A 12,908-nucleotide genomic window follows, 5' to 3' on the forward strand; every position below is an offset into this window, starting at 1 on the left:
TCCTTATGCAACATGTGGCATGGATGAGTTGACTCAGCAGGGCTGGCCGCCATGTGCAGAATGTCTGCCTACAAGGGATCTCCAAGTGGGCGCTGCCTCAGAGCCTCTCACTGGCCCCGCCTCTGCACAAACAGCAGGACCGCTTTCCTTTCAAGGTCTCTGTACAGGATGTGCTAGGCAGGAGATCCACATGGGCGGCTGCTTTCCCACTTTATTACCGTATCAACTTGACAGAAATTTGTTCTAAGTTCATGAAAAATATGAACAGAAAGGTTTTTATGTTTCAGTGGTGCGCCTGCCAACTGAATTTATTTTTTTAAAAAAGTTTTCCTTTTTAAACTGTCAAATCATCATAGGGAAATTTTCTTTAAGTATTTTTATTTTATAATTTTACCTCACAATAAGAAGAGATATAATTCTATTTCATATTTAGTCTCTGGCTATACATCAAAATACTGGAGTCTGTTTTATGGTTGGCTCAAAAGGATCTTCTGTTTTCTTTCTTTCTTTCTTTCTTTCTTTCTTTCTTTCTTTCTTTCTTTCTTTCTTTCTTTCTTTCTTTCTTTCTCTCTCTCTTTCTCTCTCTCTCTCTCTCTCTCTCTCTCTCTCTCTCTCTCTCTCTCTCTCTCTCTCTTTCCTTCCTCCTTCCCTCCCTCTCTCTCTCCCTTTCCTTCCTTCCTTCCTCAAATACATCAGAAAGAATGTTTTAAGCACAGCTTACCACTCACCTAAACTCCCGGCTGCCATTGCGGTCTGCAGGGCGGAAGCTAGCCTGGGGACCATCTGGTGGTAGAACACTGTGTCCATGCACACGCAGGCTGCTGTGCCCACTGCTCCTGGCCAGCTCTGAACTGGACGAGGAAACCCCACCAAGAAAATAGGAAGTGTGAAGAGGGGTAGCAGAGGAGATGACAGTAGTGTTGAAAAAAGTATAATAACCAGCACGAAGGGAGCGAAGACAGTGTTGAGTACACACAGAGTAGTTGTTGTTTTTCTGTGCTGTTTTTTTTCTGTCCACAATGCCAAGAGTACAGTCCCAGCAAACTGCAGCTTAGCAGTGAACTGAATCAAACGGTCTCGCAGGATACCAATCTGTGGATACAGAACAACAATTAGCTTCACAAATCTCTTATGAATTTCAGAAAGTCACAGAAGAACAACAATCACATAATCATTATATTATTGCCTCAGTATTTTGAGGGGACAGTCCCAGCATGCAATTCCTTGTTATAATTTTCTGGGACCTCAAAGGCAATAAAGGAGAAACTAGGTTACGGTTTGGGGTTTTGAGGAAGGATCTCTCGCAGCTTCTGACTTGCTATGTAGTTGAAGATGACCTTAAACTCTGCCTCCTGAGGGCGTAGAAACACTGACCCATGCCGGCACTGACAGGTTCCGGCATCCCTGGGCTCTGCCACACCAACTCATCACTCCACCAAGTGGGCGATGTTCTCAACCCAAGTTTGGTGTCTCTAAAAAGTAAATTATGCTACACCACTTAAATGTTACAGGTAAACAATCCCAAGCTATTAAACTAGGTGACCAGGATAAAGTCTAGGAAAACACATTTATTGAAGCTGAGATTAAATTAGTATTTTTATGTTCAAAGTACAGGTTTGTTAGGGAGCTTTACTTTTTTTTCTTTTTTTTCTTTTTTTCTTTTTTTATTGAGTATCTTCTTCATTTACATTGCCAATGGTAAAACCTTCTAAAATGTAGTACAATGATTAAAATTTATAACTTGGTATTATGTGTTCAGCTAAGTACTATTTTATGTTACTATTTTTAATTTTTTTCACTTAATTTTTTCTCTTTGACAATGTCATACATACATACATTGCATTCTGCTTATATTCCCACAATTCTCTCTGATCTCCTCCACTCTCTATACACCTCCCCCTTCCCTACGAATCTTCCCTCACATTCATGACTTTTGGTTTTGTGGCACTGAGGTATCTGTGTGACACTGAGTTTGGAATTGTCCACTGGAGTCTGGTGGGCTTACCGGTAGGTGCAAATTTGAAAATAATGACTCTCAAACTACTCATATAGAACAGATGAAATTTCGATGCTGTCAATATTACAAAATACTATAATACTTAAATATTAACATAAATATAAAATTTTAGTATTTTATATAAAACTAAAATATAAATATTTTATATAAATAACAAATATATTATTTTATATAATTTTATATAATATATAATTTTATATAATATATAATTATAATTTATAATTTTATATAAATTTATATAATTTTATATAATATATAAATATTTTATATAAATATTTATATAAATAACAAAATATTTTTGTTATTATTGTAAAATATTATTTTATATAAAATATAAAGCATTAATATAAAAATATAAACATTAAAATATTAATATTTGCTAGATAATATAAAATACTAGGAATGATCAATACCAGTCTTTTATCAATCAATAACATCTCTTCCAGAGAATGTAAGTATATGGGGTACTTTTTCATTCATTTTTGGTGGTCTGGAATGCAAACCAGACACTACCACAGGGAAAGCTAATCATGACCGTACATACACACATGGCTCACACACGTCCTGAGGATACAGACGGCGGATTAGGTACTAGGCAGCTCAGTCCCACGCCACAGGAGAAGTGCTGGGCCGCACGGCCAAGCAGGGCTTAGGGACACAAAGCTGGTTTAACAATCAAAGTTCCACATATCACACTGTGTTAAGAAACACAGAAAAAGACATTTGACAAACTCTAGCATCCTTCATGACAAAAATACTTAGCAATGAAGGGCACTTTACGAGATCTGTGCAGAATGTTTCATGGTAAAAGGCTGACATGTTGAAGGTTGAAACTTCCCTCATAAAATGCCTGCTTTCCCTCTTCAACTCAACATGTTCCTGCCTGTCCACCCGAAACAAAACAATACAACAGCAGCAGCAGCATCACTGCAAGATGGCACTTTACACTCTGAGAACACCATGGGTGGGGGGAGGGGAGGGGGGCTTCCCTGGCCCAAGGGTCACTCCTGACGGGGCAGATGGAGGAAGTAGTAAGTTGAGGAAGGTCAGGGCAATCTCCCAGCTCTGATGGACCAGCATCCAGGTGCTTCCTTATTTATACGGGGTTCACAGAATAAAGACAGACTATTGATTATCCAAGTGGTACAGATATGTTTGATTTTTCATTACACGTCCATTGTCCATGGTTACAAGTTCAGTTACAGTTAGGAAATACAAACAAAACCGATTTTATTATTATCCTACAATGTATGGTACAACCTATCTAATCCTATCATCCAATTTAAAGAATCTAAAGAATAACTACTTCAAAACAAACGTAGCTATTATATGATAGCCTGCTTTTAAGCTGTCAGTGTTTGCAGTTTTAAAATATTCCAGACAAACAGAAAATATCTGAACTGTATTTTTATGAGTCACAAATACTAATACCTAATTTCTTTTACTGTATATTTCATCATCTATACTATAAAGTAGGAAAAGTTTATTTTACTCAACTTATCTTATTTACTGAGTTCTATTCTTTCAGGAGTGTGCCCTGTATGGACTCCCTATCTTTACACTACATTTTCAGAGAGCACTAAGCCTATAATAAAAAGAAACCTTGACTGTGTAACCTGGCCTCCTGGCCAGTCAGTTTGTCAGCTGTCTCTGTTTACACTGCACCAATCATACTGTTTGAGTTAGTTCAGGGGCAGAAACCCCCAAGGAGATTCCCAGAGTGATGGCCTCATCTAGAAATGTGCTTAATATCACCAGGGCATAAGGAAGACCTCCAAAGAGTGGTCAGATAAAGTTAATTTTAGGATTTTCCTAAAAAGACTCAGACATAATGTTCTCAGGAAAAGATACAAAATGACTCATAATGCCGGAACTCCCCAAGAATGCAACACGTGGAGACCAACCCCCCAAGGTTAGAGACAGAAGGACTCCTGTGGCAGCACTCAGCTCATCTTTGCTGGAACTGTGTCAGGCGGCTGGGCTGGCTGCATGCCTCGCCATCCTGGTGGATATGGCTGTGCCATATGATCATAACGGAAATGTCAGGTAACAAGCGCCAATGAGAACGTAGACTATCGCTAACAGTGCATTTCCCAAACAGTACAGTCATAAGCCTGACGTGTAGATTACTGTATGACCAGATTTCTCTGCCCCCCCCATGGGAAATAAAAAACATGTCCACACAAAAATATATACATGAATGTTCACGGTAATATTCCTGTCAACACTGAAAAGCATAACCCTAAATATCTATCATCTGACGAGTGTGTGAACCAAGCGGTACAAGGACACACTGGAATATTATTAGACAACAAGAAGTGCTGATACATGCTATGCTGGTGAACCTTAAGAACATATTTAAAAACGGTGCAGAAAGAAGATACGAAGGACCATATATCCTATGATGCCACTCAGGTAAGTCATCCGTAAGGTGACAATCCACACAGAGGCAAAGTAGGTAAGTGGTGTCTGGGTCTGGAATAGATACAGACGGTGAGGGGGGGATGGAGAATGGTCACTAATGTATACATTCGGAATGTTCAATGTGTTCTAAGGTTAGATCTCAATGACGGTTGCACTACTTTGAACATACACCACTGAATAAAGTCTTCAAATGGATGAGTTTGTAGGTAAAAAAAAAAACAAAAAACTTTCAACGGAGTTGTTAAAAATAAACTTACCAATAGCAGTCTGATTCCTGTGTCAAGGTTCCTGTTCCACCAGCAGTCTGTGCTGGACACCATGTGCACTGCTGATACCACCACAGTCTCTAGCAAAGCATTTTCTGTATTCTGCCACACCTACAGTATACAAATCATCCACTTTCAGGTAGAAGTCAATAATCTAAGCAAATTGTTAATAAAAACCACAGTTATACTCAGCCACAGGAAGTGTTTTGCAGTGTATACTGGAATTACCATTCTGAAAGCCCTGGTGAATCCAATGGAGACAGACACAGAATGGAGCCTGTGTAAGGAGCTGTCCAGTGCAAGGAAGGCCACCATCGCCAAAGGGGACACTGAAGCAAAACAGATAATCGCACGGTGAGTCTGACCGATATACAAACCGCGCCTACCATAGTTTATCCTGGTAAATAGCTTTCATGGGCACATTTAAGCAATTAGCCGAAAAACTAATAAACAACAAAACAAACATAAAGATTATATATAGTACATAAATGTGATGAGTTTTCCTTTCCTAACTACAGGTTGTAAGAGTTAATAAATTGTACCTTCCTACCTAGAGTTAGCAAAATCCATCTGACAGCACCAATCTTCAGGAGCTTGTTTTGCTTGTCAAAGAAGACAGACACAGCGAGTAAATCCTTTGGATAGAAAGGGTTTCGGAAAATCCCAAAGATGTAGACGCTTTGAGTTTCTCTCAGTATCCACAGTATTGAAAGTAACGCCATCAGAACATAGCCCACGACAGACTGAGCGCTGGAGCCCTGTGAGAAGCTGGCATAGCGATGCAGTAGCCCAGCCTCTAAGAGCGCCACACCCAGCATAGCAATGAACAGAAGGCATTTCTTCCACTGGAACCAATGTCCTGAATCACCTGGAAAAGCCTCACGCCTGCTTCCTACCCTGTGCCTGGCCACACCATGCCTGAAGATCACACTCAGGTCACTTGGGTTAAGACTCAGTAAGAACCCGAGTCCAGTCATGAAAAGAACCACTCCAATGGTGCTGGGAATGAAGTACGACACGGCCGGTGCTGCAGCAGAGACGATGAACATGACCAGTAACCTGGAGGGGAAAGAAGACACAAGACTGACAGGAAGGAAATCTGTTCTCTAAGAGTTACGCCAGAGCCATCATGGCTCAGTGGGTAAGGGTTCCTGCTGCCAAGCCCGAGGACCCAAGTCCCTCCTGTGGAGCTCACACGGTGAAGGAGGAGCTGTCTTCTCAATGTGCATGGGAGCCTAAGAGAACTTACTCCACCCCACAATAAACACATAAACCATGAAGAGGTAAAAACAGAAGTTACACCAAACTCCAAAACTCAGAACAATGCAACAACTTACCGTAGGTGAGTTGACATGGGTGAACCCCCAAGACCAAACTCTAAAAGCTGCTCCACTGCCCAAAAGAGAAGGGCGTCAGGTGGGGGCAGAGTCCCAAGTGCCCACAGAAAGGGCAATAGGACAAACAAGATGTGCAAAATCTGATTCATTTGCTCTAGAGCTGGAATATTTACAATAAACCTACAAGAAAAAGAAAAAAAACTTAAATCATACAAAGTAATAAGTCCACAAAAAGCATATATCCAAAGAAAGCAAGCTAACATGAGAGGCCCTACTTCTAAATGATCTGCACGTATTGTGGTCCTTGCCCTAAGCCAGCAATTACCTCAGCTGTGCAAAGCTTTACAGAATATGCGGATTCAAATGTGCAAAGAATGAAACTATTACCGGCCATCTGTAACACTAAATGCCAAGATTTAAAAAAAAACTGAATAAACAAGGCCAGAATATATTCTTCCCCTAAATCTACATCGGCTGAAATCCTACCAATGATTCTTTAGACTTTACAATTTAAAACTTCAAGTAACTCTGGAGAGCCAACACCACAGCAACATGGATTTATTAGTAGCCTCTCCTCTTGTTCTCCACCACTGTCTTTCTCCTGGGGCTCAGAATCAGTGAGCAGCTCAGGCTGTGACTGGGAACTTCATTAGCATTAATAATGCTTTTATTTTAGATAAGAAACATTATGAGTTTAAGACATATTTGTACAAAGAACTTCTGGGGGAATCAGTATTCCGGACCTCAAACAGTACTATAGAGCAATAATGTTAAAAACTGCATGGTATTGGTACAGTGACAGGCAGGTAGATCAATGGAATAGAATTGAAGACCCAGAAATGAATCCACACACCTATGGTCACTTGATCTTCGACAAAGGAGCTAAAATCATCTAGCAGAAAAAAAGCCTTTTCAACAAATGATGCTGGTTCAACTGGAGGTCAGCATGCAGAAGAATGCAAATTGATCCATTCTTATCTCCTTGTACTAAGATCAACTCCAAATCGATCGTTGACCTTCACATAAAATCAGACACACTGAAACTAATAGAAAAGAAACTGGGGAAGAGCATTGAGGACATGGGCACAGGGGAAAAGTTCCTGAACAGAACACCAATAGCTTATGTTCTAAGATCAAGTATTAACAAATGGGACCTCATAAAATTACAGGTTCTGTAAGGCAAAGGACACTGTCAAAATGACAAAACCTCAACCAACAAATTGGGAAAAGATCTTTACCAACCCTACATCTGGCAGAGGGCTAATATCCAATATATACAAAGAACTCAAGAAGTTAGACTCCAGAGAGCCAAATAACCCTATTTAAAAATGGGGTACAGAGCTAAACAAAGAATTTTCACCTGAAGAATTTCGAATGGCTGAGAAGCACCTTAAGAAATGTTCAACATCATTAGTCATTAGTGAAATGCAAATCAAAACAACCCTGAGATTTCACCTCACACCAGTCAGAATGGCTAAGATTAAAAACTCAGGAGACAGCAGGTGCTGGCGAGGATGTGGAGAAAGGAACACTCCTCCACTGCTGGTAGGATTGCAAGCTGGTACAACCAATCTGGAAATCAGTCTGGCGGTTCCTCAGAAAACTGGGCATGACACTTCCGGAGAACTCTGCTGTACCACTCCTGGGCATATACCCAGAGGATCCCCCAGCATGCAATAAGGACACATGCTCCACTATGTTCATAGCAGCCTTATTTATAATAGCCAGAAGCTGGAAAGAACCCAGATGTCCCTGAGTGGAGGAATGGATACAGAAAATGTGGTATATTTACACAGTGGAATACAACTCAGCAATTAAAAACAATGAATTAATGAAATTCTTAGGCAAATGGTTGGAACTGGAAAATATCATCCTAAGTGAGGTAACCTATTCACAAAAGAACACACATGGAATGCAGTCACTGATAAGTGGATATTAGCCCAGAAGCTCTAGATACCCAAGACACAATTCACATATCAAATCATTCCCAAGAAGAAGGAAGTAGAGGGCCCTGGTCCTGGAAAGGCTTGATGCAGCAATGTAGGGGATTATCAGAACAGAGAAATGGGAGGGGGTTGATTGGGGAACAGGGCGGAGGAAAGAGGGCCTATGGGACTTATGGGGAGGGGGAACTGGGAAAGGGGAAATCATTTGGATTATAAACAAAGAATATAGAAAATTTAAAAAAAGATATATTTTACATTCAAATCACAATTTCATACAGACATAAATAAAAATAAAATAAAATAAAAAGGCCCCCAAAAGACATATTTGTACAATAATATCTCCTCAGAGCAGGGGTGGTCCCTTTTTAGTCAGAGAAAACTAATACTCTGTAAAATATTTAGGGTTAAACTAACAAAAATGATTTAAATCATTTAATAAAAATGTAAAAACATAGGAAAACATTCTCAACTTACTGTTAACTCTTTTTCATAATAAACAAAATCACACGCTGTGTCACTGGGCCAACAGGGTAATGGAGTACTAGAGACTTTCGAGAGAAAAAGCTGAGACTCATACTTACAGCGTAATTGTGTTTGAATACTTGAGCTCCTCAGAACTAAAGACAAGTTTGATACAGCAGCTTTAAGAGCTTCCGCAGTGCGAATGCAAGCACACATTAACTACGGCCATAACAATAATCTAGACAGACTTGCTCATGGTCTCATTGGCCTCCACACTGCACCACACTGGATGTCTTTCAAGTTGTATAAGCCGGGAACAGACAGTGAGCCCATGGTTAATATGTGATGCTAAATTGGAGGACACATTTTGCACCAGTGAAAACTGAAATAAAATACACCCCATTCTGAGGAAAAAAAATGTCCAGATAGCAAAAAAAAAAAAAAAAAAAAAAGACATCAAGTAACACATAACAACCAGCAGGTGGTGAGGGGCAACAGGTTAGTCTGTTGTCAAGGCAACCTTCTCTTCCAAAATTCTCTCAAGAACAGATTTACATGAGAATAGCTATGCTCAGGAAATTGCTTACAAAAGAAAACTGTACCTTGAAACCTTCTTTTAGTAAGCAAGGTCATAGCTACCGTATTTATCAGACATTATAAACAAATAAAAGGATATTATATAAGTAAATATAAACATATATTAGCCAGATAACTGATTATTTTGTTCTACATACAACTGGACCTTTAAAAGATTATTATTGTAGTTAATTACTTTCTATGAGAAAAAATTAATGTATCTGATAATGAAACAGAAATTTCCTAGGATTAAAAAAAATCAGGTATTAAGAAAAAACGGGGCTTGAGGTGAACAAATATAAAAAATATTTCAAATTCTACACATCTGAAGATCCGCAAGCAATGGGGAAAAACCCCATATAGTGGCTAAGTGGCTGTAAATGTAAACCATTTCCTCAGATCTAAAGCATTGTAGATTTAACCCTAGTTTTCATAAAATAAAATCCATAGGAAGGCATTTACTATTAACGCAACTGTACTAAGGGCTATCTCTCTTCAGCCTTCTTTGCTCTCTTTAGAGATAAAACTAAGAAACTAAATTTTAGAGATAAAACTAAGAAACAGTTTGGTATTTCTGTCCAGAGTGGGAGAGCACACCCATTATACAGCAGTTAGCTGCATCATTATACTATAGCATCGGACAATAGAACACTTGGGTGTACTGTGTATGTAATACCTATGATACAGGGACTCTGAACAGTCATCTTTACGGTGTTTTTCTACAAATGAAAGGTTAACTGTTCTACATTAAAACTGGTATTTTATTTTATTTTTTTAAATAGATTTATTTATTGTTATATATCTAAGTACAGTGTAGCTGTCTTCATATGCATCAGAAGAGGGCATCAGATTTCATTATGGATGGTTGTGAGCCACCATGTGGTTGCTGGGATTTGAACTCAGGACCTTCAGTAGAGCAGTCAGCACTCTTAGCCGCTGAGCCATCTCTCCAGCCCGGTATTTTATTTTTTAAAAACAGATATAAGACTTTCTTTGCCTCATGTTTTAGTTGTAGTTAAAAAAAACTCTTAAATTATAAAATTCAAACATTGAAGTACATTAAATCCAGTAAGAATTTGGCAAGAAATATTTTATGCACTTTAATTTATAGATGAGAAATGCTGTTTTAAAGAAAATACAGTGAAGAATTTCCGACTATTTGAAGCAGAGACAGCACAACAGGTATAGTTTCTGACTTCAGAAATTTAAAGGTGAGAATAGTAACCTATGGATTTGTACTCTGACTCAGAGGTGTTAATTGCATAGATGTGAGGAGAAAGACCACCAACCCAAGTCATGGTCAAATTAATTAAAGCAAGCTTTATTCCTGTACCCAGACAGGACGGTCAGGGTCAGCTGTTGTTCCCTAAGGCAGGGTTCGAGTTAGCACTGGATATGGGGAAGATAAGAGTTGGTTTAGTTTGTTTTTTAGCTCAGGGGTAAGTAAGGAGTTTCCAAATGGAAGATTAAATGGGAAATTTAGCAGGCAAACAAACAGGGGTCACAAAGGCAGAGCATAAGTGTAGGAAAAATAAGGCAGGGTTGCAAGGTGGTTATAGCAAAGTGGTCTAACAACTTTCTGAAACAAAGGAAGCATTGCCGTTTCCTGGAACAGGAAGGACAGAACCACATCAAGTTAAGGTTACAGGTAGGCAAAGCCCAAAGCTCGAGACACAGATTTAATCATAAATGGGTATGGGAACCTATTTATGTCTTTTAGTTTGTCTTTACTGTAAGATGGCTTTCAAGCCAAGACGGAGGCAGTCTGATTTATATGAGACAGAGACAGGAATATTTGTATGAGTTTGAGGCCAACCAGGGTCTACACAGTAAGTTCCAGGATAGCCAGGACTATTTGAGAAACTGTCTCAAAACAAAAAGTAAACAACCAACCAACCCCCCTAAAAACCAAACCAAACCAAAATACAATAGCAAAAAAAAAAAATGTATTCTGAAAATTCTGAGTCTTTTAAGTTAGAATGTTTAACAAGGTTGTATGCATTAATTAAACTTCATAACTAACTTCTAAAAGACCAAGCATTTAATTGTAACATGTTGGTAAATGATATAGTTATTAGGAAACAAACTAAACTTCCCATTTATCCTCCCTTAAATATATTATTAAGTAAAGAATTGAATAGGGTGCACACTGTCCTCTGACCTACACATGTAGTAAATTAGAAGAGGTTAAGAGTTAAGGACATCTGTGGTCCATGTTGGTATGCAAACTGTCTTTGTATTTTCAAATGTCAACTTAATTCAGCCCCTTATCACACAATACAACAGACTGGGTGGCTTAAAATCACAGAAATGTATATTCTCCAAGTTAGAAAGCTGAGGATGCTGGCAGTCCAAGACCACAGTGAGAATGGGAAGAGCTCCTCCTCAGGCTGCAGATGAAGCAGGTCTGCTGTGCCTCTCCTAAGGGCCTCACTGCTTCACAGCAGGGTGATGTGCTGGACCTGATCGACTCCCAAGGCCTTACTCCTAATTACATTACATTCGAAGCTTTGCAACCCACAACTGAATCCGCATATTTCATCCTTGCCCAGTTAAAGACAATGAAGGTCCTTCTTAAATGAAAATGAGGCCATGCCTATTGCAAGGTACGGTTAAGGAGAAGGTTTATTGTAGATTCGAGGAAGTTAACAGTGTCAATCCCACCGGCCAAGATTAAGATACATACTTTAAAGCCAATTTGAAGCAAGCTTTAATTAAATACTGGCCAGGTTGATGGACTCTCTGGCAAGGTCCATCTCTGGTTTTCCAGAAAAAAGTCAGGAGTCACACCTTGTATACTTTTTAAAAGGCAAGCCCACAAGGCCACCATATTCCCATCTTGTCCAAAGAGGAGCAAACGTGTATCTTGACCTATTTCCTGCCTGTTTAGTGGAGTGAATCGTGGCTTCTTGTCTTCCATAAACAGTAAGTAGCCGCCAGCATTTCAGGACGTATTGTGCTTGGGCAAGGGGCTTACAGGTTAGAGGTATTTGCATTTCATGGATCTCATATACACAGTAAGTAAAACCTAAAACATAACTTTGGCTCTCACAATAGCCAGAGGGTCCAAACTGAACTCATCCATGAGAGGAGAGAGGTAGGGTGGGAGAGGAAAGAGGAAGAGGAGAGGAGGCCAAGAGCCAAGAGGGTACCTGGCCAAATGGCTGAGTCAAAACAGTGGAGTTACATAGGGAAGAGAAGCTGGGGGTAGAGAGGGCAGCACAGGGTTAGGAGAGGCTTAGGGTAGGGGCCAGGGCATGACCCAATAACAGGTAGTTGTGATACTGAGCCTGGTGGCTAGTGTCTGCTTTGATATGTTAAACAGGCATCTCAGTTAACCATTGTCTAGAGTTTAAGACCTAACACCTCTCAAGTACAAAAACACATTTTTGTCCTAATGGTTCCCAAAGACTTAACTTTTTCCAACATTAATTCTAAAACCTCATCTAGGTATCACCCAATGACCACCCAAATGTGCCTAATCTTATCTGTCTACCAGCTACACTAGCTATGAGTGAAGCTTAAGGGACCATCCATCCTGGGACAAAATCCCATTTCACCTGTGAACTTGAATGGCGATACAGGCTACTGAGGTGATGCCCTCTCGATATCAAATGTGAAGGGAGACTGACTAGGTGGTTGGTCCCAAGGCAGTTCAAAACACAGTAAGACAAGCTGCGTCAATCTTTTGCTTTGGGAGCAACTTTTTGGTTCCTTATTGGCTTTCTCAGAACCTGGAGCAGCTGTAACCAGCACAGCTCCAGGCAGACATCATTCTCTTGGCTGAGAAGAATGGCCCCACCTTCATAGCCCTAGACAGAGCCACGAGACTAGAAGCTGATGTCAGAGCTCCTCTGGGCATCATTTTCCTCTTCATTCC

General features: G+C 39.8%; 1 protein-coding gene across 1 annotated transcript in view; it reads right to left on the reverse strand.

Moving 5' to 3' along the window:
• The window catches only part of Pcnx4 (pecanex 4), a 41,919-nt gene that overhangs the window by 10,189 nt on the left and 18,822 nt on the right, over positions 1–12,908 (reverse strand). The window contains exons 3-7 of the mRNA XM_052185680.1: positions 6,045–6,224; positions 5,258–5,766; positions 4,936–5,036; positions 4,699–4,818; positions 729–1,092 (exon numbers count right to left, since the gene is read on the reverse strand). Coding sequence (XP_052041640.1) covers positions 729–1,092; positions 4,699–4,818; positions 4,936–5,036; positions 5,258–5,766; positions 6,045–6,224 — 1,274 coding nt within the window. The remainder of the gene's footprint in view (positions 1–728; positions 1,093–4,698; positions 4,819–4,935; positions 5,037–5,257; positions 5,767–6,044; positions 6,225–12,908) is intronic.

Source organism: Apodemus sylvaticus, chromosome 6 (genome assembly GCF_947179515.1).
Source record: "Apodemus sylvaticus chromosome 6, mApoSyl1.1, whole genome shotgun sequence".
NCBI classification, from domain to species: Eukaryota; Metazoa; Chordata; class Mammalia; order Rodentia; family Muridae; genus Apodemus; species Apodemus sylvaticus.